This window comes from Saimiri boliviensis, chromosome 17 (genome assembly GCF_048565385.1).
Source record: "Saimiri boliviensis isolate mSaiBol1 chromosome 17, mSaiBol1.pri, whole genome shotgun sequence".
In the NCBI taxonomy this organism is placed as follows: domain Eukaryota; kingdom Metazoa; phylum Chordata; class Mammalia; order Primates; family Cebidae; genus Saimiri; species Saimiri boliviensis.
Window position 1 is genome coordinate 64,206,066 of NC_133465.1, and position 27,265 is coordinate 64,233,330.

General features: G+C 50.8%; 1 protein-coding gene and 1 pseudogene across 1 annotated transcript; both read right to left on the minus strand.

Moving 5' to 3' along the window:
- Window positions 1-8: 8 nt before the first annotated feature.
- Window positions 9-17,724, minus strand: CD300E (CD300e molecule; the record flags this gene model as incomplete). Its single annotated transcript, XM_074388016.1, is given in 7 exon segments — window positions 9-125; window positions 2,223-2,313; window positions 5,443-5,571; window positions 10,282-10,374; window positions 11,082-11,131; window positions 16,944-17,272; window positions 17,587-17,724. Coding segments are annotated over 7 exon segments (942 nt in total), but the record flags the coding sequence as incomplete, so codon positions are not given.
- Window positions 2,426-4,008, minus strand: LOC141581894 (uncharacterized; annotated as a pseudogene).
- Window positions 17,725-27,265: the final 9,541 nt, after the last annotated feature.

Consider the following 27,265-nt stretch of genomic DNA (forward strand, 5'->3'; position numbering starts at 1 on the left):
GACTCAGCCTCTTTCAAGACCTTCTCTGCAGCCTGGTCACCCAGAGGACGGCCCCCAGCATGCTCAGGAGCAGAGGCAGCTCCAGGAGGACCAGGACCAGGAAGTAAGCGCTGCTGAGCAGGGACCTGTAGGGACACGGTGACAGGAAATGAGCTGCCTCCTGGCTCAGAGGTCTCAGGTCTTCTCAGATCTTCTCAGCTTTATGCCCAGATCCTGGCTTCCAGCGTCCATGTGAGGGCCAGCCTGGACCCTCCAGCCAGGCCGGCCCCCATGGTGGGGCACAGTCAGGCTGCTCACCAGCAGGGCCTCCAGTCCTCCATACACCCCTAATAAGCTCAGCCTGGCGTTCAAGGTCCCGTCTGCCGACACCCACACAGCCTTTGTGGCTGGTCTCCCATAACGTCTCCTCACCTGTCTTGAAGGGGTTTAGCATTCCCTGTCTCTTCTTACCTCTGTTTCTGCTGCATTCTGCACCCAGAGGGCCCCTCCACCCTCAGTACTACCTGTGCAAATGGTACCCACTTTTTAGGTATCAGATCTAACATCCTATCCTTGAAGGCCTTGGAGGTTTACCTTGCTCTGACCCTCTGCCCATGAATCCCCACCTGGCCCTGCGGTTCCTCACGTTCCCCGTTCTTTCTATGGGTGTGTAAGGCTCGGGAGCTTACTGACCATCAATTCCACCCCCTCTCCATCCTCCACCCACTTCCCAGGGTCTCAACCTCCCAAAGGGGGCCATCTTGTTTCCTTCCCCTCCGCACAACTTGAGGCCACTCTCAGCTCATGGATAAATTTTAAAAATCAGGCCAGATGTGGTGGCTTGTGCCTGTTATCCCAGCATATTGGAAGGCCAAGGCAGCAGATTGCTTGAGCCCAAGGGTTCAAAACCAGCCTGGGTAACATAATGCAACCCCAAATCAAAGAAAGAAAGAAAGAGAGACAGAGAGAGAGAGAGGGAGGGAAAGAAAAGAAAAATCAAAATTATATCCAACTCCAGAATGCTGGATGAGCCCTCAGATGGGACTGCAGTTATCTGGGGGAGATGGAGGAGGGCTGTGCAGCAGGCATGGGTCAAAATGCCCCCAAAGATCCTTCCCAGCTTCTTCGATCTTGGGGCTCTCCCGCTATACCTCTGGGGTCTCTTGCCTCTCTCCCCTGACAGCTAAAATCCCATCAGTTTGCACAAAAGCAAAGGAGGAAAAAAACAAAAAAGAAACAGTCAAGGAGTCCTAAAGCCAGTCCCACAGGTAAATCTCTGCAGACACATTTGCAGAACTCAAGATCAAGTGAATGAAGAAAAAAAAAGAGTTGAACTGCAGAGGGAACGGACAAGCCTTGAGGAGCAGTTCTAGGAAGACTGAGCCAGAGACACAGGCCTCTGTGCTGGGCTCTGTCAGGAGCAGGAGGGGCTGTGATTTGGGCTCTGGCCTTGACCTGGGGGGCTTGACCACAGCAGGCTGTGATGGAATCCGATGGACAGCTCACAGGTGCTGACCTCTGGGGACTCTTCTGGATACCTCCAGGGCTGGTGAGCATCAGACTAATCCTCCAGATCCCTCTGTCAGCTTGGGAGGGTGAGAATGCCGAACATTCAGCATGCCCATTTCCCTCTAGCATTTTCCACTCCCCTACTCTGGTACCCGGGGAGAGGGAGGCTGGAACAATATTTGTTCTTGGGCAGAAACTTGGAGCAGATGAGAGAGGTGTCTCTCCTAACTCACTAGAGGCCAAACCTTGATACGCCCTCTTGACCCCAGGAGGCGGGGAGGGCAGGTTCAGTCCCCTCTCCTACCACCTAGCTACAGTTTGCCTTCATGTAGCCAAAGCTTAGATGGGAAATCTTGTTTTTCTCAAAGGTAAACTGAGGTTGGGGCAGCCCACCTCAGGTTTGCAGTGACTTTACTGATACAAAGATGCAACAGTGGGGACCTATGGGGGTCCCAGACTGAGTACCCCCAGAAGGCAGGGTTATCAGAGTTAGCAAACAAAAGCATAGCATGCTCAGTTCAATTTGAAGGGCAGATAAACAACGTATTTTTTTTTTTTTTTTTAGTATAAGTATAGCCCCTGAAATACTTGGGTTATACTTATGCTAAAAATGTTTTGTTGTTGGTCTGAAACTGCGATTTAACTGGACAAGCTGTTGTAGCTGGCAACCCCTGCTAGTGGAGAAGCCATGGGACCAGGCCAGTGGGAAAATGGTGCAACCCGGCCCTGCCTACCTGGTGAGGGGTGCGGCGGTCTTTGGGGTGGCTGCAGCTGTGGGTGCCAGACTTGCTGTTGTAGTTGTCCATTCTGGGCTGAATTTTGTGTCTAAACAGACAAAGCAGAAAATAGTTCACCCCTGCCATGGATGGCCCAGCTCTGGCTGTGGCCCTCGGGCTTCTACTCCTAGGAATTAAGGAGCCTCTGCCTTGGAATCCAAGTTAGGAGGGAAGGAAGGAAGGAAGGAAGGAGGGAGGGAGGGAGGGAGGGAGGGAGGGAAGGAAGGAAGGAAGGAAGGAAGGAAGGAAGGAAGGAAGGAAGGAAGGAAGTCTATGCTCCCTGAAGTCCTGCCCCCGCCCATGAGTTCTTGACTGTAGGCAGAAGCACCAGGGCTCATTGAGACACTCCGAGATCCCAAGAGAAGGTGCAGCCTTCAAACATAAACAGAAGGCTGAGATTATGCCAGTAATCCCAGCACTTTGGGAGGCCAAGGCGGGCGGATCACTTGAGCCCAGGAATTCAAGACCAGCCTGGCCAACATGGCAAAACTCCATCTTTACTAAACATACAAAAATTAACCTGGCATGCTAGCGCGTGCCTGTAGTCCCCGCTACTCAGGAGGCTGAGACAAGAGAATTGCTTGAACCCAGGAGGCGGAGGTTGCAGTGAGCCGAGATCACCCCACTGCACTCCAGTCTCCGTGACTGGAGCATAAACAAACAAACAAACATAAACAGAGGCTTCTCAGGAGCCTCGTCCAGCACTTCCTCTCCCAGAACGGACCCACCACACCCTCCCCTGTTCCCACTGGCAAAGCCCTCTGCTGCTCTGTCTCTGATCCCCCACCCCTGCAAGGCCCTTTGCAGGTGAAGAAGATACGATGGGTTTTAACTGACAGGGCATTGGTTGAGGGGGATGCAGCAGGGAGTCAGGAGGCCCCAGACCCATGGACCAGGCACACTGACAGACCAATTTTAGAGTGAAAATGACAAGGAATTTAATTTTGAGCACATCTGAGCTGTTAATAGGGTGGATGTCTCGATGAAACAACCAGTAGGCACTGGGAATGAGAGCCGAGCACCGAGAAAGGAAATCCGGCGGCAAACTGCTTTTGACAGTCCTGTGCATGGAGGGGACTTCAGAGTGCAGCTGAGGACACTCCCTGGAGGGAAAGGCCCCCAAGGAGAGCGTCAGGACAGGCTCCAGGAGATGCAGAGTGGTGGGGGCAGGAACAGCAGTGAGAGCAAGCAGGGGCTTCAGCAAAGAAAAAAAGAGGAGAGGCAGAGGGAGCAGGTGACAGAGGAGGGAGGGGACCATCTGAAGGAAGAGGGGAGAGTCTGGGAAAGTCACTTTGGAGATCAGTAGAGTAAGCAGCTTTGGTGCAGTGAGGCTGGCCAACAGCCAAGCGCAGGAAAGATGTGCAGAGATGGGGAGGAAGCAGCCAGAGCAAGGTGGGGCTAGAGATGAAAGGCGACTTCTCCTTCCCCAGCTCCCCACCGCGAGCCTCCACTTCGGAGTGACTCAGGACCCCAGAGGAAGCTTTCCGAGGGAGGGGCACCGAGTCAGGCTCAAGGAGAGACGACAGCCCAGGGCTGGAAGAGCGGTCTGAGGTGCCCAGCGGTGGGGCCACCTGGAAAGAGCCTGGGGCACAGGCTGTTTCTCCAGCTAGGCTGGGTGGGAGTGGGGAGCACTATGCTCTGTGTTCTTCCTCAAGTGCAAAGCCAGCGTCCCATCCATCCCTTCCATCCACGCTCTGAGCCTCACCGCGCTCCCTGCCCTGGATTGCTGGCAGAGGCTCCTAAATCACTGACAGCTGCAGGTAGAACCCACGCCAGGCCTGACCCTTTGCTTCCCCAGTTCACTGAAGATATATCGTCACATCACACACACTCCCAAATGCCAACACTGCATTTCTCCTAATTCATGAATTTAGGAAGTAACTAAAGAAAAAAAAAGGAAGCAGCTGAGAAAGCTAAAAAATAATGATTTAGGCAAATCGAAAGCAGTTCTGGCCTCCTCACAGGTTGCTAGAGGGCAGCTGGTATTTGCTGATCTCCAGGAAGAGAGCACAGGCAGGCAGGAGCATGTGGCGCCCACCGGCCCTGCTCCTTCTTATCCTCCCAGGTAAGTGGGCTTGGGGCTTAAGGATCTGGAACCCAAAAGGCTGAGCAGGAAACAGAGTAGGTCTGTGCTGGAGGGAAGGAGACAAGTTGGGGAGAATGCACTCATCCATGCACTTACGCATTAGAAAGAACAAAGGAAAGAAGGAAGGAATGTTTCATTTTCTGACAGTTACTAAGTAGGTGTTGGGGATTCTGATTCTCCTCAACCCTGGCAGATGATAGATAGATAGATAGATAAATAGATGATTGACAGACAAACAGATGATTGATAGATAGATAGATGATACATAGACAGATGATAGACAGATAGGAAATAAGTAGATGGATGGATAATAGATGAGAGACAGATGGACAGGTGGACAGATGGATGACAGGACAGGTAAATAAGTAGATACATACATACATGCTTATACACACATATACACACACTTAAACACATGAATCCCTGAGGAACTTTAAAGGGGCACCGACACTCAGGTTCTAGCTCAGACCCACTCAGTCATGGTGGGGTCCAGACATCTGCGAGTGTAGAAGCCTCCACAGCTGGTCTTGACTTGTAACTGAAATGGAGCAGCTCAGAGTTACAGGGAGGAAGACAGGCAATGAGGCCAGGATACGATCGCTCTCTGGAATGTAAGTCAACCTCAGTAAGGGTTTGAGTCCAGCCAGCAAGAAAGAGAAAACTTCCTGGGCAAAGGGAGCAGCTTGTGCAAAGGTATGGAGATAAAAATAGCATAGTCCTTAGGCAAAGAAAAACAACTGTGCACTCATGTGTGTACACGAGTGTGTGACTGTTGGGTGTGTGGGGGTAGGTGTGTTTGGTTTCATGAAACTTTATTATTTGTGCAGACTTACATGGGAGGGATTTTAGGGGTGTGGGATACTGTGCCAGTGGGTAGAGGAGCTAGAGGAAGCCAGGATGTCTACTCAGCTCTAGGATTTTAAAATAAATCAATGGCTGGCCGGGCTTGGTGGCTCAAGCCGGTAGTCCCAACACTTTGGGAGGCCGAGGTGGGCAGATCACTTGAGGTCAGGAGTTCGAGACCAGTCCTGCCAATGTGGTGAAACCCTGTCTCTATTGATACAGAAATTAGCTGGGCGTGGTGGCACATACCTGTAGTCCCAGCTACTTGGAAGGCTGAGGCATAAGAATCGCTTGAACACAGCAGGTGGAGGTTGCAGTGAGTTGAAATGGCACCACTGCACTCCAGCATGGAGTACAGAAGATCCAGCAGCGTCCAGCCTGGGCAACAGAGAGAGACTCTGTCTCAAAAAATAAGTAAATAAATAAATAAATAAAATAGACTGGTGGCTGCAGTGAGAGCCAGGGATTGCTGGGGAAGTGGGTGTTACTTCAGGGCAAAGCAGGGAAGGTTTCCAAAAGGAGAGGGCATTCGGTGGTTGCCAGGATGAAGGGTGAACAGACCACTGCGCTGGGCAGGGAGCCCTCAGGAGAGCTTTGTCAGAAGGGTAACAACAAAAGACATACCACCGGGAATTAAGGAACAAATGGATGTGAGAATTTGAGAATTTGGGCGCTGAGGGCAAAGGCTCCTGGTCAGTCCCCAGTGAGGTGCCGGAGGTCCTGGCCAGTGCCAGGGAGGAAGGAGCTGAACATTGTGTTCTGCCTTCCAGGGTGTTTCTCCATCTATGGTCCTGGCACTGTGTGGGGCACGGAACGGGACTCACTGGCAGTGCAGTGTCATTATGACCAAGGCTGGGAAACCTACAACAAGTGGTGGTGCCGTGGGAGTGGCTGGAAGTCCTGCGCGATCCTCGTTATAACGTCGGGATCAGAGCGCGCAGTGGAGAGAGGTCGAGTGTCCATCAGGGACGATCAGAGAAACCGTGTGTTCACCGTAACCATGAAGACACTCCGGAGGTCAGACACTGACACCTACTGGTGTGGCATCGAGAGGGCGGGCACTGACCTTGGGGTCCAAGTTGAAGTGACCGTTTACCCAGCCGAAGTGACCGTTTACCCAGGTAGGAGCAGCTCCCTCCTGTACCAAACTCTGGTGCTGAACCAAGAGGATTCAGTGATGCATCTTGACATTGCTCTGGGACTACGCACGTGTGTGTGCTTGGGTGTGCCTGTGTGTGTGGGTGCCTAGGCTTGCCTGTGTCTGTTTGTGTGCTGTGCATAGACGCATGTGTACAAATGGGCCATGTGTGTCTGTGTGTGTGTCTGTGTGTGTGCTTGTGCATGTGTGTGTGTTGGGGGGGGGGTGTTACATCAAGATTCTGGAAATACTGGAAGACAAAGGAAGCCCCAGCATCTGTGCACGTCTCAGAGGGAACCAAGTGGAACTGGCCTGGCTTGGGCAGGCTCAGTTCAGGGTAAGACAGAAGGCAGCCTCTCTTCTGCAAGTCACTTGGGGCAACCGTGCCCCCTCAGGGCAGCCCCAACCTGATAGGGGCACTTGTCAGGTGTACAGGCAGGGGAATGCATGAAAGTCACAATCCCAGAGGTCTCAGCTCCAAAACAAGCATGTAGTGACGAAGAGCCTATTGGTGACCCTCCCCCTGTGCCACCCCCTCTCTTCCTCTCCCTCCTCTGGTGACATATGGGCAAAGGAGGGCATGGGAGAGTGACTCGTTCCTGAAAGAGAGAAACACAGAACCCGGCACAGTGCAGAGCCCTCCCACGGGTCTCCCCTGGCTGCCCTGAGCCTCTAAGGGGACTCAGAACTCAGAACTGGGGGCTCCCAGAAAGAGACTCACCCTCATCCCACAGCCCGGCCCCCACAGCCACCAGTGCCATCTCCACCATGGGCCCCAAGGAAACTCTCAGCTCCCCATACACACGCACAGATGCCCACTCAATCATGTATCTGTTATTTGTGGGTCCCTTTACAAAGCAGGGAAAAGTCCCTTTCAGCTTTGTGTATGCAGATATGGTGTGCCTGTGTGCGCGTGCAGAGGGGAAGTCTGCTGGTTTTAGAATGTTCCTGAAATTGACTTAAAAAGAGAACAAAGGCAGGAGCGGGTATGGATGGGTAGAAGGAAAGGAGCAGCTGAGGGAGAGTTGAAGGCTGCAACCCTCCAAGTCTAGTGAAACAAGGAAGCTTTGGGGAGGCAGGAAAAACTCAGCCAGAAGCAGACACTTGGCCCAGCTGCAGGGGAGAGGAGCCCTGAGTCCCCAGGCAGGGTCCAGGGAGGGGCAGCCGGCTCTGAGGGTCACTTCTTCGCTACAACAGCAGGCAGCAAACAGCCTGCTTGAACCCCGGCTGAGACTCAGAAAAGAGCTGGCTGGCTCTGATGTAGAACTTCAAGGAAGCAGAGTGTGGTTCTCAATGCTCCGATGTGCCATGCAGGACTCTGTCACTAAGTTAAAGAGCTGTAAATTGCCTACACAGCTTCTCACCACAAATCCTTCACAGGTGGTGCAGTGGTGTTTCTTTGTAAATGAAATAATGTTACACTTTCTATAAGATTGCAAAAAGATACCAAATGAAACAAGTGTAGCTGACCTGTAGGGCTAAGACTAAATATTTCACAATCCTTGGAGGAGTAGGGGATGGCGTGGGCCACGGGAAAGCCACCTGGGCCACCCTCAGAACTATCCTTTGCTCTGTGTGTCCAGAACCTACGACCATAGTCACAACTGTACCTGGGACAGCAGACACAGCATCACCTGGGGCAACAGTCACAGCTGTACCTAGGAAAGCAGAAACAACTGTGCCTGGGAAAAGGCACACAGCTGCACCTGGGACAATGGACGCCGCTGTACCTAGGCAAGAGGAAACAGCTGTGCCTGGGAGTGGGAACACAGCTGTGCCTGAAACCATGGACACAGCTTCCCCTGGAAAAATGGACACAGCTGTACCTAGGAAAGTGAAAACGGCTGTGCCCGGGACAGCAGACACAGCTTCACCTGGGACAAGAGACACAGCAGAACGTAAGAGAACCCCCACTCCAATAGTTCTGACCTCCTGGGCTTCGCTCAGCCGGAACACCAGCAGCAGCCAGCCCACAGCTCTTACCAGCCCCCTCGCCAGGTAAGCAGAGCTGGGCTCCCACAGACCTTTCCCTAGGCTACCCCATGACCTGGGGCTCCCTCCAGGGACCCTCATGTGGCCCTGGTCAGGGGAGAAACAGTGAAGTTTGTAGCGGGCCTTCCCCACCCTGTCTACACCTGAGCACTGCGGGAGATTCTCCCTGAGGAGCTGCAGCAGGCTGAGCTCTGGAGAGCAGGCTCTGGGCTCCAGGCTCTGCTGAGCCCCTCAAGCCCCAGAAAGCAAAAGCAAGGTGAACCCTTGGGCGTTCTGGAAGAGTGGCTGTCTCTGTGGCTTTCCTGTGGCTGCCGTAACTGATCGTTACAACGTTGGTGGCTTAAAACAACACCATCTCATGCTCATACAGCTGTGGAGACCAAAAGTCTGAAACGGGTCTCACTGGGCTAAAATCAAGGTGTTAACAGGGCTGGTTCCTTCTAGAGGCTTCAGGGGAGGACCTGCTTCCTTGCCTTTCCCAGCTTCTAGAGACCACCCGCATTCCTTGGCTTATGGCCCCTTCCTACCCAAAGGCAGCAAAGGTCAGTGAGTCCCCCACAGTGCATCGCTCCACTGACTCTCCTGCCTCCCTTTTTCATTGATAAGGACTCTAATGATTCCACTGGGCTCAGCCAGGTGATCCAGGATAATCCATCCTGCATCAGCTGACAAGCAGTCTCAAATCCACCCACTGCCTTAACTTCCCCTTGCATGGAATGGAACATATTTACAGGCTCTGGGGTTAGGATGTCATTGGTGGGCTTCACTATTCTGCCTACCACAGTCACAGGCAGGGCCATGCCCATCGCTCCAACTCTCCAGCCAAGGCTAGGGAAGGGCCGGGCGGGAGAGCAGGAAGCTGGGCCCCCTGCTTTTCTTTCACATTCCCAGCATGCTAGAGGGGTGTGGACATTAACCCGAAGCCCACCTACCTTCGAGGGATCAACAGGATCTCTCATCACATCGCAAACATGGCTGCCCCTGTTGAACCCCCTCACAGTCTGGTACTTCAGGGTCCCTCCAAGTCCAGGGTCAAGGCCCATTCTCTCCCCAGATCCTGCCTTCCCTGTTCCACCGGCTCGCTTCCCTTCTCCAGCCCAACTCCCTTCCTCTCAAAGGGTCTCATTCCCTGCCAGAACCGGGCACATGTTCCCTAGGAGTCCGGAAGAGGCGAGGCGCTAGGGATGCTTCCTGACCTGGCTGCTGTCTCGCTCCACTGTTTGCAGAGAGGTTGTTCTGCTGAATGGAGAATGGCAGGGCCAGGACTTCTAGCGAGACTGGAGAGGCACAAGGGGAAACTCAGCGGGGAGAGACCAAGGATGAGGCAGCTCCACAGGGAGAGGAACTTGTAAGAAGAGCACAGGGGTTTAAAGGATATTTTTAGGATGTGCAATATGGCAGGCTCGCTCTAGCTCAAGAAAACCCTGAGTGAAATCCACATGACTCATCACTGCTTCCATGCCCTGGGCTGGAGGCCAGTTTCGGGGAGAGAACAAGGGTGGCCTTCGGGGAGGAGACCTGGCACTGGGTGTGGGGAAGGGGATGAGGAGTAGGACTGGGGACTCGGACTCTAACACACTGATGGGGACTCCCCACAACCCACTAGTTTATCTAGACCAAGTATGAAACATGTGGGTGATAGGAAGCAGCAGGCCACAGGTCTGCTGTCATAAAGTGGGTCCGAGCAGGGAGAGACCCCTCCCAGGAGAACCAAGTAGATGAACAGCCAGGTTGACAGAAGTGGGGGAATCTTCCTCTGCTTCAAAGAGGTAATAATAATTAGATTTGAGCTTGAAAGATGGGCAGACGTGACAGAGGGAGATACCAGGCAGAGAGAGGAGCAGAAGCAGGAAGACAGGACACGGCAGACTCTCGAGCTTGGCAGGACACAGGTGAGTGGCAGGGACTGTGGGAGAAACCAGCCAAAGGCAGACCTGGCTGGGCACAGTGGCTCACACCTGTCATCTCTGCACTTTGGGAGGCTGAAGCGAGAGGATGACTTGAGCTCAGGAGTTCAAGACCAGCCCGGGGGATATAGTGAGACTCCATCTCTGCAAATAAATCAATAAATTTAAAAACAGGGAAGTCACAGCCAAGGACAGTGAAGGGGCAGGGCCCCAGACTCAGCCTGTGGGGAGGCCACTGGAGGCTCAGCCTCTGGGTGGCATGACCTTGCCCCTTGCACAGAACTTCTCTGGCTGTAGACCAGGCAGCTGACCAGGGTTAGCATTAGGGTTAGGGTTAGGGTTAGGGTTAGGATTATGGTTGGCCACAGGTGTTGGCTCGGGGGAGAGGCAGCTCACTCTTGGCATCTTGACCCCTTTGTCTAGGATCCTGCTCTGCAACATCCACTTCCTGCTCCCGACCTCCCTGAAGGGGCTGCTGCTCGTGGGCCTGCTCTGCACTGTGCTGCGAGTGAGCAGTGCTAAGGGGGCCTCCAGGGGGAAATAAAGTCACCACCTGAGCCGAAGAACCACAGCTCCCACATCATCGACACCCTCTGAGAGGACAGCAGAACCTCCTGGCCTCCTATCAGGTAATGAGCAGTAATTGCAATTCCCCAGGAGACAAGGGTCCCTGCAGAGATGAAGCATCCCTCATTCTGGCCTCAGGCATGTAATCCCACTCTCTGCCAGCTCTGCTCAGCACAGGGACACTGATGGGGCTTCTCTGCCTTCTGCCACCTCTGCCTCAGGAGCAGATAAAAGAAAGGACATCCCCCTTGCATGCTGATTTCTTGAAGATTCCCACATCTCACCTGCATGGATCCTCCCTCGGGCCTCCGTTCCTTGTTGCCCCGGGATGACCCTGTCGGAAAAAATGGACTATCATTCAGCTGCAGATGCCTCAGGGCCCATCTGGCCTTTGTATCTCAAGAGGGGCTCAACTCTGTCCTCTTTGTGCCTGTGACACTCTCCGCCCCCACCCAGCTCAGAGCCGGCATGGCCACCATCGCCCACTCCTGATTCAACCTTGGCCCTTTCCACCTCTCGGGCTGTGAATGCAGGAGTGGGTGCAGGATGCTCTGCCCTCATGTTTCACTCCCCCAATCCACTTGTAATTAAATAACAACACATCTCTTTCTCATTTTCAAAGGTATATATGTTTCCTCTCAATAAAGTTGTTATGATTATTATTCTCTTCCACTTACATTCTTCTGGAGCTCTGTCTACTCATTTTTTCCTCCCTATTTTACTTTGAATAGTTTTTTTGAATCACTGTATTTCTTTTCTTAGCTCCTTTTTTTGGAGAGATCTTGTTGTCTGTAGTTTCTCTGCAATGGAGGAGAATTTTCTGTCTGAACTCTTCCTCTATTGCCTTGAGCACTTCCTCTTCTGAGACAGGTTCTTCAGCTGCCACTTGCTGGTGTTCATTTCCTCTCATTGATCTCATCAGCTGTGAACAGCTGCTGGTTTGCTCTATAACTTTTCTTTGAATGAGGTTGAAGATTTGCCAAGAGTAGCATGAGGAGACGTTGAGGGCAGAGCCATGGAGGGCAGAGCATGAAGGGCAGAGCATGGAGGACAGAGCCATGGAGGGCAGAGCATGGAGGACAGAGCCATGGAGGGCAGAACGTGGAGAATGGAGCGTGGAGGGCAGAGCATGGAGGGCAGAGCATGGAGGGCAGAACGTGGAGGGCAGAACATGGAGGGCAGAACGTGGAGGGCAGAGCATGGAGGGCAGAACGTGGAGGGCAGAGCATGGAGGGCAGAGCATGGAGGGCAGAGCATGGAGGGCAGAACATTGAGGGCAGAGCCGTGGAGGGCAGAGCCATGGAGGGCTGCTGACACACGGAAAGTTTGTTTTCAGTAACACTCACCACTTGCCACATCTTGAGTGCCTATGTCCATATGGTTCACGTGTCAAGAAAGGGCAAGACCTCAGGCTCCAGCAGCCTGTGTGCTGCTAAGCGTGGGAGAACAGCTGATGTTGTGATGTGTGAACCTTGGCCACAGAGGCCGGTTGCTGTTGTCATCTGGAGGCTTCTTCACCCACGAGTCTAGAGCATGGACTGGGGTGATCCAAGACAGATCTGCTGGACTATTGCCCAGAGACCCTACATGTGGCCTCTCTGTGACAGCTGGGTTCTAAGAGGGAATATTCACAGAACTTCCAGAGGGCAAGTGTTTCAAGAGACTGAGGAGGGAGCTGCAGGGTTTCTTCTGACTTAGCCTTGGAAGCCACACAGAGGCCCTCTCACGTGCACTCCCCATGGGGGTGAATATTGGTTCTTGCAGGGTGAAAAAATATTTTTGCTCTTTTTAGGTACAAAACACAGAGATAGATAGATAGATAGATAGATAGATAGATAGATAGATGATAAATGGATGGATGTATAATACATCTTTGGTATTAAAATTTCATAGGAGAGATTATTAGGAATTTTCCTTTTTTAGGGATATTGTTGTTTTAGGGATTTTTGGGGGATATGCATTGTTATCCTAAGATAACAATGAAAAAAGGTTGAGAAACACCATTCTAGCTCACTGGTTGAAATGGTCACAACCCATCCAGACCCAAGGGGAATAAGCCCCAACTCTTAATGGAAGGAGTGTCAAGAAATTTGCAGCCATGTTTTTAGACTGCCATGTGGAAGAATCGTAATTTAGTGCCTTCTTGTCACATATAAGAATAGCAGGACCTGAAGGGGTGAAGCCACCTGGTCCCCAGTCACAGGGCCAGAGAGCAGAGTTGGTTCTGCCCCTGAATGGCAGCCTGGAGCTGGCCCACATAGCATCCCTGCAGGCCCATCTGTGCACTTTAGAAGGTCAGTTCCCAAGCCTGCTGAGGCCACCATATGGTCACAGGCATGACAGTGAGGCTCTGAAACACCTACCCCTTCCTCAGAGGTCACAATCCAGCAGCCACTACTTGCACAGACATGTCTTGTTCGTGTTCAATGGGTGAAAGGTTAAGTAAATTATTGTAAATCTGTGCAATGGAATCCTACTGAGAAATAGGAAGAAATCAACTATTGATTGTAATAAGTGCAACAACTTGTATGGATCTCAAGGTTCTGTGAATAAAAGAGCCAATCTCAAACTATTACATGCTGCATAATTTCATTTGTCCTCAAAAGGACAGCACTGTAGAGATGGAGAGCACATTAGTGGTTTCCAGGGGGCAGAAATGGGATAGGGGTGCAAATACAAGGGACAGCATGAGGGAGATCTTTGTGATGATGGAATGGTTCTGTGTTTTGGCTGGGATGGTAGTTACACAGATCTCTTAAACTGCATGGAGCTCTACACAAACACATCCATAAACCAATGTATATTAAAAATGATGAAAACAGAATAAAGTCTGCAGTCTAGTTAACCATTGTAACTAGATTGTAGCAATGTATTGTACAATTGTGACAATGCCAGTTTCCTGGTTTTGGTACTGTCCTACAGTTATGTAATGTGTCACCATTGAAGGACACTGGATGAAGGATTCACAGGACTCTGTGTGTTATATTTGCAGTGTTAAGCCTATAATTATTTCAAAATAAAAGTTTCAAAAATGTTAAACCTCCAGGGGCTTCCTGTGGTCTCCTGGACACAATTAAAACTCCTTAGTCTACCTTGAAGCCCTTTCATAATTAGGCTCCAGCCCCATACCTCAATCTTCTCCCACATGCAGCCTGCACACATGGTAGTGTGGCTCCTGAAGGTCCTGGTATCCAGCATGCTTTATGACCCTTCCCTACCATTGCCTGGAACAATCATCCCCCAGTCTTCTGCCTTATTTTTATAAATTAAGCCCTTAATTTTCCTTCTCCACTTGACCTCATGGGAGTGTCTCACTTCTGTGCTCCCACAGAGCACGGTGCAGACCCCTGACACGGATTCTGACACACTGCATTGCTATTGTTAATCTACATCTTAATCTTCCTTTCTAAAGGAGTAGGAACTCTGCAGAGTTTAAGTCCTTATCTGTAATGCCCAGAACAATGCACCATAGACAAACAATAAAAGTTTATTAAATGAATAAGTAAATAAAAGGAAAAATGAAAGGAAGAATAGATGAAAAAAGGAAGTAAGGAGAATGGAAAATTCAAAGCATAGAGAAGCCACTGTTTCTTTCTCCTGCACCTGCTGTCTACCCTTTCTTAACTCTTCCCTTCTGGCTTCTGCTCACATTGCTCTGTTGATCTGCTCTTTTGAACTCGATTAGTGACCTTATGAAAAGTTCAATAGCCTCCTCTCAATCCTGGCCCTCATCCACCTCTCTAACTCTGCTCTCCTCCTTGAAATATTCATGGCCCTCGACTTCTCATCTCCCACCTGTTTGTTTCTGCCCCATCACCTTGTTCAACGTCTCTTCCTTTTACCCTTTGTCTTTAAATGCAGATGCCCGGATGGCTCTGTCCTTGGTCCTGAACTCTTCCCTCCATGCTTTCACTTCTTCCTGAGGTCCAGTTAATCTCTCTACACACGTTCCTCTCCAGCCCTCAACACTGTGCTAACCCAGATCTCTAGCTATCTGCTAGACCTCTATGCCTGACAATTCCAAACACACAGAAAACTAAGCTGGCTCCTGACTTTCCTACTTCTGTCAGTGATGCCCCATTCCTCTGGTTTTCCAGGCTTGAGACTCTGGACTCCCAGACTCTTCCTTTCAGACTTTGCTACACATCTGCTAAGGTAAGTCCTCCTAAAACACAACTGCAATCCCATCTTGATCTGCTCAAATCCATTCCACGGTAGCCTCATGTGGAGTCCCAGGGGGAGGAGGGGCAGGAGAAGCCTAAAGGGAGATGGCTCAGCCTGTGGCCCAGGAAGCCTCATAGAGACCATAAGGGGGGCTCTGAGCACCCTTCACATGGACACTCTTATTTTGTTTTGCTTTATATATATGTTCTTTTTTATTGCATTTTAGGTTCTGGGGTACATGTAAAGAACATGCAGGATTGTTGCATAGGTACATACACGGCAATGTGGTTTGCTGCCTCCATCCCCATCACTTATATCTGGCATTTCTCCCCATGTTATCACTCCCCAACTCCCTACCCCCCACTGTTCCTCCCCTAATCCGCCCCCCCACGACAGACCTCAGTGTGTGATGCTCCCCTCCCTGTGTCCATGTGTTCTCATTGTTCACGTGGACACTCTTAAAGGCCACTGTAGGCCACCCCTAGGGAGGGGATAAGTTGTCACTCAGCTCCTCCTGGGGACTTCAGGTGACCAGACTATTGACATAGTCGACACCCTCATTGCCACTGGACCCCCAGCTCATGATCTCGGGTCTCAGGTCAGGTGCACCACTAAAGCGGTTGTCATGGAGCCTCAGCCCTTCACCGGGTGCCCACACAGGCTCGGTGTGATCCGACAAGCAGCCTTCGACCTTTGCTGCTGGAGGTTCATTTATGGACGTGACACAAGCCCCACCCTGGGGAGGGGCAAAGGCACATAAACAGATGGACTAACTTCAACCAGAAATGGCCCTGGTAAGGAGCCCTAGCAGGTGCAATAGGAGCATGGGGGAGAAGCCTGATCCACCCCCAGGCCAGCAGGAAGGAGGGAAACGTGAGTGGCACCTAGCATAGGTGAATGCCGGACCACAGGATGCTTTTGGGAAGTGAGAGATGTAAGCATGGTGATAGAGTCTGAGTCTGAGGACAAGAGACGGTGTGGGTAGCTAAGGGGCAGGGGGCAGGGGAATTTGGTTCAAGGGGTATGGGGAGGCAGAGAACCACAGGACAAGGAGCCAGCCCCAGGAGGACTGCCCTTGGACAGGATGGAGAAGCCTGTCAACCTGAAAGGGAAGGGGGAAGAATTAGTTTCAATTGCATGAAAGGCAGACGCACAGGAGAGTAATATTAGAAACTCTGAGCTTCTACTGGCAGCCAAAGGCACCATTTTCTCACTTTTCTTTCCCAGCAGCGCTAGAGCAGGTGGATTTTAGACAGGGTGACCAACTTGTCCTAGGACTTTTCTAACCTCAGCACTGAAAATTCCACATTCAGGGAACTCCTTAGTCCTGGGCAAACTGGGATAATTAGTGACCTTAATTTTAGGATTGGTTGGGCATGGTGGCTCACACCTGTAATCCCAGCACTTTGGGAGGCCAAGGCAGGTGGATCACCTGAGGTCATGAGTTTGAGACCAGCCTGACCAACATGGAGAAACCTCATCTCTACTAAGAATACAAAATTAGCCAGGCATGGTGGCACATGCCTATAATCCCAGCTACTCAGGAGGCTGAGGCAGGAGAATCACTTGAACCCGGGAGGTGGAGGTTGTGGTGAGCTGAGATCACACCATTGCACTCCAGCCTGGGCAACAAGTGGAAAACTCTGTCCCTAAATAAATAAATAAGTAAAAGAAGGTCTTCCCAAGCAAGACAACATGGTAGGGGGATGCTCTGTGAGGAGGCTGCACATGTACAGGAGTGTGTCTTCTTTGGAACAGGCTTCCCAAAGGGCAAGGTGGAAACAGGTCTGACTCAGCATGAAGGGGCCTCCTCTATGCTGGGTAATGGGGTGAGGTCTGGACCCTATGGGAGTGACAGAGCCTGAGCTTGGCATCCCCCAGCCCACCCAAGTCTGAAGGATCAGCCACCTCTCTCCCTGCCCATGCCATAGGCACCTCCCAGCACCACTGAGACTGATGACAAGAGACTCACAGACACACTTCAGTGTGCTGCCCACCCTCGTTCCCCGGTCCAGTCATACCCCAAAGCCCTGCTGCCAGAGCAAGAGGCGCTCTTACCTGGGGAAACATACACCCTAACCGGGGTCGAGGGATCGTGTGACCACGAATCCAGGATCCACACTGTCTGAATTTTGCGCCAGTAAGACCGAGCATCATCTTCACTGAGGCTCTGCATGGTCACAGTGAAGCCAAGAGGCTCCGGGCAGTCTCTAATGGACACATGGCCATTCCTCTGCACTTTCTCCCCTCCCTTGGTCTCCACAATGCTCTCACATGGCGTGTGGTACTCTCCTCAGCACCAGTATTTTTTTTTTTTTTTTTTTTGAGACGGAGTTTTCGCTCTTGTTACCCAGGCTGGAGTGCAATGGCGCGATCTCGGCTCACCGCAACCTCCGCCTCCTGGGTTCAGGCAATTCTCCTGCCTCAGCCTCCTGAGTAGCTGGGATTACAGACACGTGCCACCATGCCCAGCTAATTTTTTGTATTTTTAGTAGAGACGGGGTTTCACCATGTTGACCAGAATGGTCTCGATCTCTCGACCTCGTGATCCACCTGCCTCGGCCTCCCAAAGTGCTGGGATTACAGGCTTGAGCCACCGCGCCCGGCCAGCACCAGTATTTTTTTATGTTCCTTGTATGTGCTCTTATACCGACACCACACACTCAGAGAGCCCCTCTCTGTGCTGCTTGCAGAGCTGGGGCCCATCAGAGACAAACAGCCTGGAAAACACAAGTTCAAGTCCCAGTCTCCATCCAAAGGTCCCCATCAGCAGCCTTCTGTTTGAAGCTGGAGGGGAAGGTTGCCAGGGAGACTTGGCTGTTTCCTGAAATGGGGACCTGGAGGAATATCTGAGCTTAGGATATAAGCCAAAGAGTCCCTGTAGGAGCAGAAGCCTGTCCCCTGTGAGAGCAGAGACACCAAGTCACAGCATAGGGACCCCAGCACTTGGAAACCAAAGCTGGGGGTAGGAGCAGAGGAGCTGGTCATCCCACCTCATACTGGGCCCTGCAGCCTCCTCCAGGCATGAGATTTGATCATGTACAAGATCACTTCCCTTTGGAGTGAGACCCGTGTATTCTGGAGTCTTCTGCAACTCAGACCTATTTTTAAAAGTACAACTTGTGGGCTGGGCGCAGTGGCTCACACCTGTAATCCAAGCACTCTGAGAGGCTGAGGCAGAGGCGGATCACCTGAGTTCAGGAGTTCGAGACCAGCCTGGCTAACATGGTGAAACCCCATCTCTACTAAAATACAAAAATTAGCTGGGCATAGTGGCAGGCACCTCTAATCTCAGCTACTTGGGAGGCTGAAGTGGGAGAATCACCATCCTGGGAGGCAGAGGTTGCAATGAGCCGAGATCACACCATTGCACTCCAGCCTGGGCAACAAGAGTGAGACTCTGTCTCAAAACAACAACAACAACAACAAAAGTACAACTTGTGGTTTCCTCCACTCTCAGAGTGTTCCTGCAGGAGGAAAAATAAATCTCCGGCTCTGATCTTAACCACCCTGTAGGAAGAATCCACATGACACTGGGAAGGGGGTTGTGTCCATAGGAAGCCCTGATAAGCTTCTTTACATGGATTTGGGACACAAGATGACCCGCGCCCCACCTTAATAGTCCCCAGGTCTTGGGTGTCAGAGGTCACCATGCATTCAGAGGAAAGAGGGAGGCTGCTTTCTGTAACTGAGTGAGGTGATTTGGGTCCTGGGGGCACAGTGGGGTTTAGTGTTGAAAAACTTACAAGATGCTTTGCTTGAGTGTACAGTATGTGTACATGCACGTGGGTGTGTGGGTATGAGAGAGAGGGACAGAATGAGAACAGTGATGTGGCTGAGCTTTGTACTCCCCAGAGTAACCTGAGTTAGCAACAAGAGGGTGAACATGCACAAGGGCCATCGAAGCTTAAGCCTTTGGAATGAGCAGAAATAGTGAAAGAGCCCTGGGCATCTGCAGGTCCTATGACTCTCTGGGCTCCAGAGCTAATCACATCTAGGTCTGAAGTGATTGAGGGGGTGGAGGAGTCCCTGACTTCTGGCTTTCATTCATTTCCCTCCCCTCCTCCCACCATCTGCCTTTCCTCCCTACTCTGTCCCCAGCTGGCTTTGTCTGTTATATGCCTTGGCAGATGTGTGAGCTGCCACCATGCACACCTTCCTCACTGCACCACCCATGCTTGGCCTGAGACAACCTCACTATCTCTATCTCTTCCCACCCTCCTGGCCCCTTCCACACTCAGCAGCACCTGTCACCCCCACCCTGACCCCTTCCCAGCCCTACCCCAACCCTTGCTCCGCATCTGTGTTCTCCTGCTCTGTGTCGCCTTGACCACAGCCAAGTGGCTCCTGACCTCGCACCTTCTGAGGGCTCCCCATTTCTCTAATCCTCTAATTGCTCTAATTCTTATGAGAACCTTCCTCACCCTGGACACTGTACCCCTGGGAATCTTCCCATTCCCAAATCCCTGCTCCACACCTAGTTTCTCCCCCAAGACCCTGTTGCCCGGCAGCTACACACCCCTCCTGAGATTGGAGAGCCAGTTCTCACCTCCTCCCTTCCTCCTCCCTTCCACCCTCCCCCAGCCTCCTCCTAGAGGTGGCATATCCCAGCAGCACCTCCTCCCAGGTTCTGGACAGAGTTCAGGACTGCATTTCCCTCAGTGGGAACTTTACAGGGTACAAAGGTCTTGTCACAGCCAAGAGCCTGGCTGTGGAGGCAAACCCTGCCTGTGCTGCTTCCTAAAGGGATTCTTCCCGGAGAGCTTGGAGTTCTTCTTCTGCCAGGATCAGAGCCAGACCCTTCAGAGCTGAATGTGTCCTAGAATTCCTGCCACTCCAATCAAGAAGATGCCAGCAGCAGACAGGAAGTCAGACTCAAGAGAATCTTTAATTCTCCAGTTACATAAGAGCTGGCCTGGCCTTCTGCCCTGGCCTCCAGAAAGAAGCTTTCTCCTCTGGAATCTGTCCTCCACTCTCCTGATTACAAGCTGGGATTCTTCAGCCCCGCTAGGGAGCAAATGGTTTGTTCTTCCTCACACACACACACACACACACACACACACACACACACACACATACACACACACATACACGGAGAGCACAGCTGAGAGAGAAAACCATCAGATTACTTTGTTCCTTCCAGGGTGCAGAGCCACTCACTTTTAGCTCCCTCTGGGCTGAGCTGTTTCATTCCCCAGGTCTCTACTGGGTAAACCTCCAGGTTTAGGGATCTTTCTGGTTCACAAACTCTATGACTTTTCAAGCCATTCTAAGCCAAGCAAACATCAGTCTATTGCAGAGGCAGAATCTCATTCTGAAAAGCCTGAAGGTGCTACGGGGAACCCCAAACCAATCTGAAAGGTCACCCTAGAAAAGAAAGAGCTTTCTGCATTCACGATGGCTATTTCTCTCCAGTAGGCAACCTTCTCACTGAAATGAAACCAATTCTAATTTATCTTCTGAAAGTCAAAAGATGCTTCTTAAAATGTGGAAGTCGCTTTTAAAGACTTACATTTCAGAGGTAGGACAGGAGTGTGGATAGGGGTACTAGCTAAAACTCAGTAAGCAAAGCCACCTCCAAAATGGAGGTGAAGCAAGGTGACTTGCAGAGGGAGAGCCTGGAGAGGTGAGCCTAAAGAAGAAGATAAAGGCCAAGGCAGGTGGAATGCTTGAGGTGAGACCAGCCTGGCCAACATGGTGAAACCCCATCTCTACTGAAAATACAAAACTTAGCCAGGTGTGGTGGCACACGCCTATAATCCCAGCTACTCAGGAGACCGAGGCATGAGAATTGCTTGAACCCGGGAGGCAGAGGTTGCAGTGAGCTGAGATCACACCACTGCACTCCAGCCTGGGTGACAGAGCAAGACTTCTTCTCAAAAAGAAGAAGAAAGAAGGAAGGAGGGAAGGGAGGAAGGAAGGAAGGAAGGAAGGAAGGAAGGAAGGAGAAAGAGAGAGAAAGAAAGGAAGAAAGAAAAAGAAAAAGAAAGAGAAAAAAAGAAAGAAAGAAAGAAAAAAGAAAGAGAGAGAAAGAAAGAGAGAAAGAGAGAGATGAGATGGGGGATGTGGCTTACTAAATTACAGACCCTGTGATGTAGAACATGGCTTATGGTTGCTTAGCCATGTTTCTACTTAATGCAAAAAGATAACAAAAGCACATTTTCATGCAAAGTATTGGCAAATGACACCAAATTACTGTTGTTTGAAAGAAGAACCAGGATTGCATTGGGAAGAAGTGGGTAGATCTATGTTGTTGATAACATTCTAGTTCATGGATTGGCCGGTGAGCTCACAGATGTTTGTTAAATTACATATAATTAAAATAAAAGAGGGTCTTGAATGGGCCAGTGATGAGAGAGTGTTCCATGAACCATGATCCAATCCTGGGCACCTGAAGTGAAGGAAAAAGACGGTTATGCTAATTCCAAGACACTTTCTTCTGTCCTGCTGGAGTGTCACCTGAATGCAAGATTAGCAGGTCTCAAGGAAATCCGGCATGTGCCTGGAAATGATGGATGGAATCATATCAATGTGTAGGTGCATTTTTTTGAAATGTGAACTTGCTGGTTGCTTGAGGTTAAGTGGAGGTAGTAAATATTGGACAGCCATCAGTTCAGAATGGAAATACCAGATAATGTGCAGAGAGGTCAGCTGTTTTGCGACAATTACTAAGTTGGCCTTATTCTGGACTCCATCATAGCCAATGGAAGGAGCTCTGTGGAGGACCCAGATCTGGACTTCATTTCCAGCTTGTCCACTTAGTTCTTATGTCATAGGCTGTCCCTACATCCTCTTATTTATAAAGTGGAGTCAATGCTATTTGCACTGCCTAGGTCACAAAATTGCTCAGAGGGTTAAATTCTGTCATCTGTTTGGAAGTGTTCGTAGGTGATAAGATGCATAATAAATAGAATTCTAGTTTTGCTCTTATTTTATTTTTTACTTTTTTTTTTTGGTAGAAATGGGGTCTTGCCATGTTGCCCAGGCTGGTCTCAAACTCCTGGGCTCAAGCAATCCTCCTGCCTTGATCTCCCAAAGCACTGGGATTATAGGCATGAGCCACCTCACTCAACCAGTGTTTGCTTATTTTGTATTTGAATTTGCTTCCTTCCTCTTTGTCATTTCCCCTCCATGCTGGAATTGTTGCCCAAACGCAGTGGTGTAATCTCAACTCACTCCAACCTTCGTCTCCCAGATTCAAGCAATCCTCCTGCTTCAGCCTCCCTAGTAGCTGGGAATACAGGCACGCACCACTACACCCAGCTAATTTTTGTATTTTTAGATGGGGTTTCACCATGTTGCTCAGGCTGGTCTCAAACTCCGGACCTCAGGTGATCCAACCACATTACTGGGATTGCAGGCATGAGCCATCATGCCTGGCCCATTAATTCTTTCTCACAAGCCATTCCAACCCCTTTAAACTAAGCTTTGTCAAAACAAAACTATTGTTATTTTTTAACCCTCCATGGTCTCTAATATCCTCATACTTAGACATAAGCTATTCCTTTCCCACTCAGTCAACTCATTCATCCTTCAAGATGGACCTTCAGTGAAGCCGCTATGACATCCCCTACCCTTCCAAGAGCAAAGTGACGAGTCCCTGTTGCATACTGTCATCCCCACATGAATGAGTCTCTAAGATAGCAACTTCCACATTGTATTGTAGTTGGTTGACTCCCTCAGTTCAGATGTTACTCGTAATTATAGCACCCGGAGCAGTCCTGGCACACATCTGGTGCTAGTACTGTAAGAGTTGTAGGATCTATGGATGAATGATTGGATGTATAGAAGGACCCACAGGTGAATGAATTAATGTATCTTTCCCTTTTCTGTGGACACTTCATCTCTGCCTTGAACCCAGGACAGCTCTTCTGGGTCCTGGAGGTTGCAGTGAGCCAAGATCTCACCCTTGCACTCCAGCCTCGGCAACCAGAGTGAGGCTGTCTCACAAAAAAGAAAAAGGAAATAAAGAGATCTTAAATGATCTAGGGTCTGGGTAGACAGCGCTGTCACAAGCAGCCCTAACATCTCAGTGGCTTTAACTCAGTAAATGTTCAGTTCTCAGTCAGATCATAACAAAAGAAAGGCAGGCAGATCTCTAGGTGGCAACTGGAGGACCGGGACCCTTCCATCCGTGCCACCCGCTTCATGCTGGTTTCCATGGTCACCACGGGGCATGCGCACAGGTATCTAAGGTCAGGCCCAGAGTGAGGCACTCAAATTTGCCATATGCAGGGGACCAGGACACTGTGGTAGGACACAGAAACAATGTGAGGTGCTTGTATACCTGGACCTTAAAACCATCCCGTGTACTTAACATTTCCAGGAAGACGAAGTAGCCAGACTTTTCCCTATCCCTCCCATCCAGTAGAACCAAACCCTGATCTTGCATATAAAACAAGCATGAAGGCCGGGTGTGGTGGTGCACACCTATAATCCCAGCACTTTGAAAGGCCAAGTTGGGTGGATCACCTGAGGTCAGGAGTTCGAGACCAGCCTGGTCAACAGGGCGAAACCCTGTCTCTACTAAAAATGCAAAAGTGAGCCAGGCAGGCATGGTGGTGAGCACCTGTAATCCCGGCTACTTGGGAGGCTGAGGCAGGAGAATTGCTTGAACCCGGGAAGAGAAGGTTGCAGTGAGCTGAGATGGCGCCATTGCACTCCAGCCTGGGTGACAGAGCAAGACTCCATCTGGAAAAATAAAAAATAAAAATAGAACCGGCACGAGAAGGGACTGACAGGTGGACAGGGTAGGCTGACTGAGGGTCAGTGGAACAGTGCAGCAATGAGTTATCTGGGTTTTCTCTTCCTTCATGTAACCCAGACTTGCAGGCAGCCCCGAGGGAGAGGCCACCAGTACAGAAACAGTAACAGGCACAGAAAAACAAGAAAAGCTGTCCCTCTCTCTCTAGGAGAAAAAAAGAAAAAAGAAAAACAAAACATGGAAGTAGCAGCCTAGCAACGCAGAAGACTTAGACAATGATTTTTCTACCCTACAAAACACCCCAGAAGAAATGATGGCCCACCACCCAGGCCAGCAAAGGCAGAGTGGGAGCTTAGATGTCCACCTCCACCTGGCTATAACCAGGCATGCAATCCCCCTGCCAGGTGCCGTCAGGAAAGGCTGGGTAGGGAACCCCACTCAGCAGTGAGAAGCCCAACTCCCTCCCGCTGGGGTGGCCTCAGCCAGGCCACAGGGGGAGTGGTGAGAAAGAAAAGAACTTTTTATCTGAGGAATGCAAGCCCCTTTAAATAAGCAGACTCAGAGGCATTCAGATGTGACAGCAGTCACGTCTCACTCCCCACTTAAGCTAAACTGTCTCTTGAAGCCACCTGCAGCGCAGGTCCTAGATGCACGGACACCACGTAGCCACAAACACCATAAACACCAGGGACTGGACACCATAACTCACACCCGAGCTCAACAATGCACAGCCAGGCACCAACCGATGTGATTTCTGTGAACCAGTGAGAATTCCCATCGGAAGACTCCGGATCAGCCCCTCCTTGCTACCTTTTGCCTTTCAAAACTTGCTTGTAAACTGGGTGCGGTGGCTTATGTCTGTAATCCCAGCTACTCGGGAGGCTGAGAATCGCTTGAACCTGGGAGGCGGAGGTTGCAGCTAGCCGAGTTTGCGCCACCACACTCCAGCCTGGGCGAGAGAGCCACACTCAGTTTTCGGGAAAAAAAAAAAAAAAAAAAAAAACGCTGCTTGTAACAAAGGCCAAGCAGAGCACTCCCAAAGGCAACTTGGAAGTGCATCCCCGACAGCTGTCCTCACTTCACGCAAGTTCACTTTTTAAAACTGTATTTTGTGCTTCAGCTTCTTCCTGGAGTTCTTTTGACCCCTCCTGGCCAGGAGCACATCAGCGGAGGTCCAGTGAAAGCCGGAATTCACGTCCTCCCGCACTGGGGTCCACGAAGGCTCCCTTGCAAGCCCCTCTCAAGGCTGGGCTACACCACCCTTCTGTGCATGTCCACGGTCCCCTGTGCATTCCCACCGGGAGACCAGGTTCTTGTCATCACCAACATCCTTGTCTGGGACCCACACTGCAGCCAGCAGGGCTGTGCCTTATCCATTCTGCTGTCTCCAGTACCCACTGCTTAGGGGCCCTTGGTAAGCATGTTCTGAAAGAAGAAAGGGAGGGTCGGGGGAGAACAGCCTGGAAATGGTAAAGAGATCAGGCCAGATGCAGTGGCTCACACCTGTAATCCCAACACTTCAGGAGGCCGAGGCGGCCGGATCACTTGAGGTCAGGAGTTTGAGACCAGCTTGGCCAATATGGAGAAATCCCGTCCCTACTAAAAAAAAAAAAATACAAAAAGTAGCCGGGTGTGGTGGCACGTACCTGTAGTCTCAACTACCTAGGAGGCTGAGGCAGGAAAATCACTTGAATCTGGGAGGCAAAGGTGGTGGTGAGGTGAGATCACGCCACTGCACTCCAGCTTGATCGAGAGTAAGACTTTGTCTCAAAAAAAAATAAATAAAATCAGTGTATACGTGGTTGCATTTCTTACACAACACCTCACATTCATTCAGAGAAATCTGAGACCATCCCCCACCCCACCCCACACCTTGCTCTCAGGAAGCAAGCACAGGAAAGCTAAATCACTTCATGCCACCATCGGGGAGTGCACACGTGACAGCAGACTCGGTGCTTCCAGTGCAGAGGCCAGGGGATAGGGACACCTGGAAAATCCCAGGCCAGACCTGACCTGTGGCGAGATGGAGTACTGCCTTCTCCAAACACAGGTGGGCCTTGAATGGCAGCCACTGGTCTTTTTTGTTTTGTTTTGTTTTTTGTTTGTTTTTAGATGGAGTCTTGCTCTATCACCTCAGCTGAAACGCAGTGGTGTGAACTCTGCTCACCGCAACCTCCGCCTCCCAGGTTCAAGCAATTCTCCTGCCTCAGCCTCCTGAGTAGCTGGGATTACAGGCACCCACCACCAGCCCAGCCAATTTTTTTGTATTTTTAGTGGAGACAGGGTTTCACTATGTTGGCCAGGCTGGTCTTGAACTCCTGACCTCAGGTGATCTGCCCACCTCAGCCTCCCAAAGTGCGTGAGCCACCAGGCCCAGCCATTGGATTTAAGCAGGGCAGACCTAGGTCACCTCAAGTGTCCTGTGAGAGACCCCAGTCTATGCTGAGAGAGAGGAAGTACCTCTGCAGGTCCAGGGTCCAGTCCCTCGGTCAGGAATTCCTTCTGACCTGCTCTTGTTAGACAGCCTTTTCTCCACAATTAGGTGAGAGAAACTTGCCTCCTTGCGAAAGAAGACCAACATTATCATCGGACTTCCCCATAGAGGTCTCTCCCCAAGGAGACAGAGAAAGAATGCTCCTTTCCCCTGCTGGATCAAGGCTCTAAGACAGGCTGAAGGCAGAAATCCTCTGTCATTCCTGTCCCTCTCTCAGTCGCCAGGGGAGCGTGACCCGTTCTGGGGCTCCAGACACTACTATCACATACGATTTGCTCTTTCTGGCAGGCAGCAAAAACAATGAGGCCAGTGCGGTCCAGACTGAGGGTGGCAAGCTGGTTGTGAGTCTTAAGCAGATTTTTTTCTTACAAGTGAGACACCAGTGGAATCTCAGGATTCCCAAACTCACTACGCCAAAGGGAAAGTGTGGCTTGGGAACTGGGCCACCAGTACAGTCTTCCTTTTGTTCCCAAACAGATGGCTGCAATGGCACGACCCTGTGCCATGGCCTCATTTCCTGCTCCCCTGTTTTTCACATATTTACTTTATCTTTACTTAATCGTCAAATGTCGATTTACTGAGCAGCGCACAAGACATCATTGATTTTTTTCCTCCACTTCCTCTTTTTACGTGTAAAATGTAGATTTACCAAAGCTAATCAGAGCCTCGGGAGAACGTAACCGTTTGCTTCACTGCCTCCCCTCCCTCCCTTTTTTTTCCCTCTTGCTTTCCCTTTCCCCTTCAAAGACAGAGGTTCCTGCTCGAGCACAGTGGCTCATGCCTGTAATCCCAGCACTTGGGGAGGCCGAGATGGGCAGATCACCCATGATCAGGAGTTCAAGACCAGCCTGGCCAACATGGTGAAATGCCGTCGCTGCTAAAAATACAAGAAAAATTAGCTGGGCATGGTGGTATGTGCTGGGCTGGTATGGTGCCGGGAGGTGGAGATCACAGTGAGCCGAGATCTCGCCACTGCACTCCAGCCTGGGTAACACAGCAGGACTCTGTCTCAAAAAAAAAAAACAAAAAAAACCACACCAAAGTTCTCAAAACCTCCTTTGGAAAAAGCACAGATCACAGACACTCCTATGATCTGTGTTTTTTCC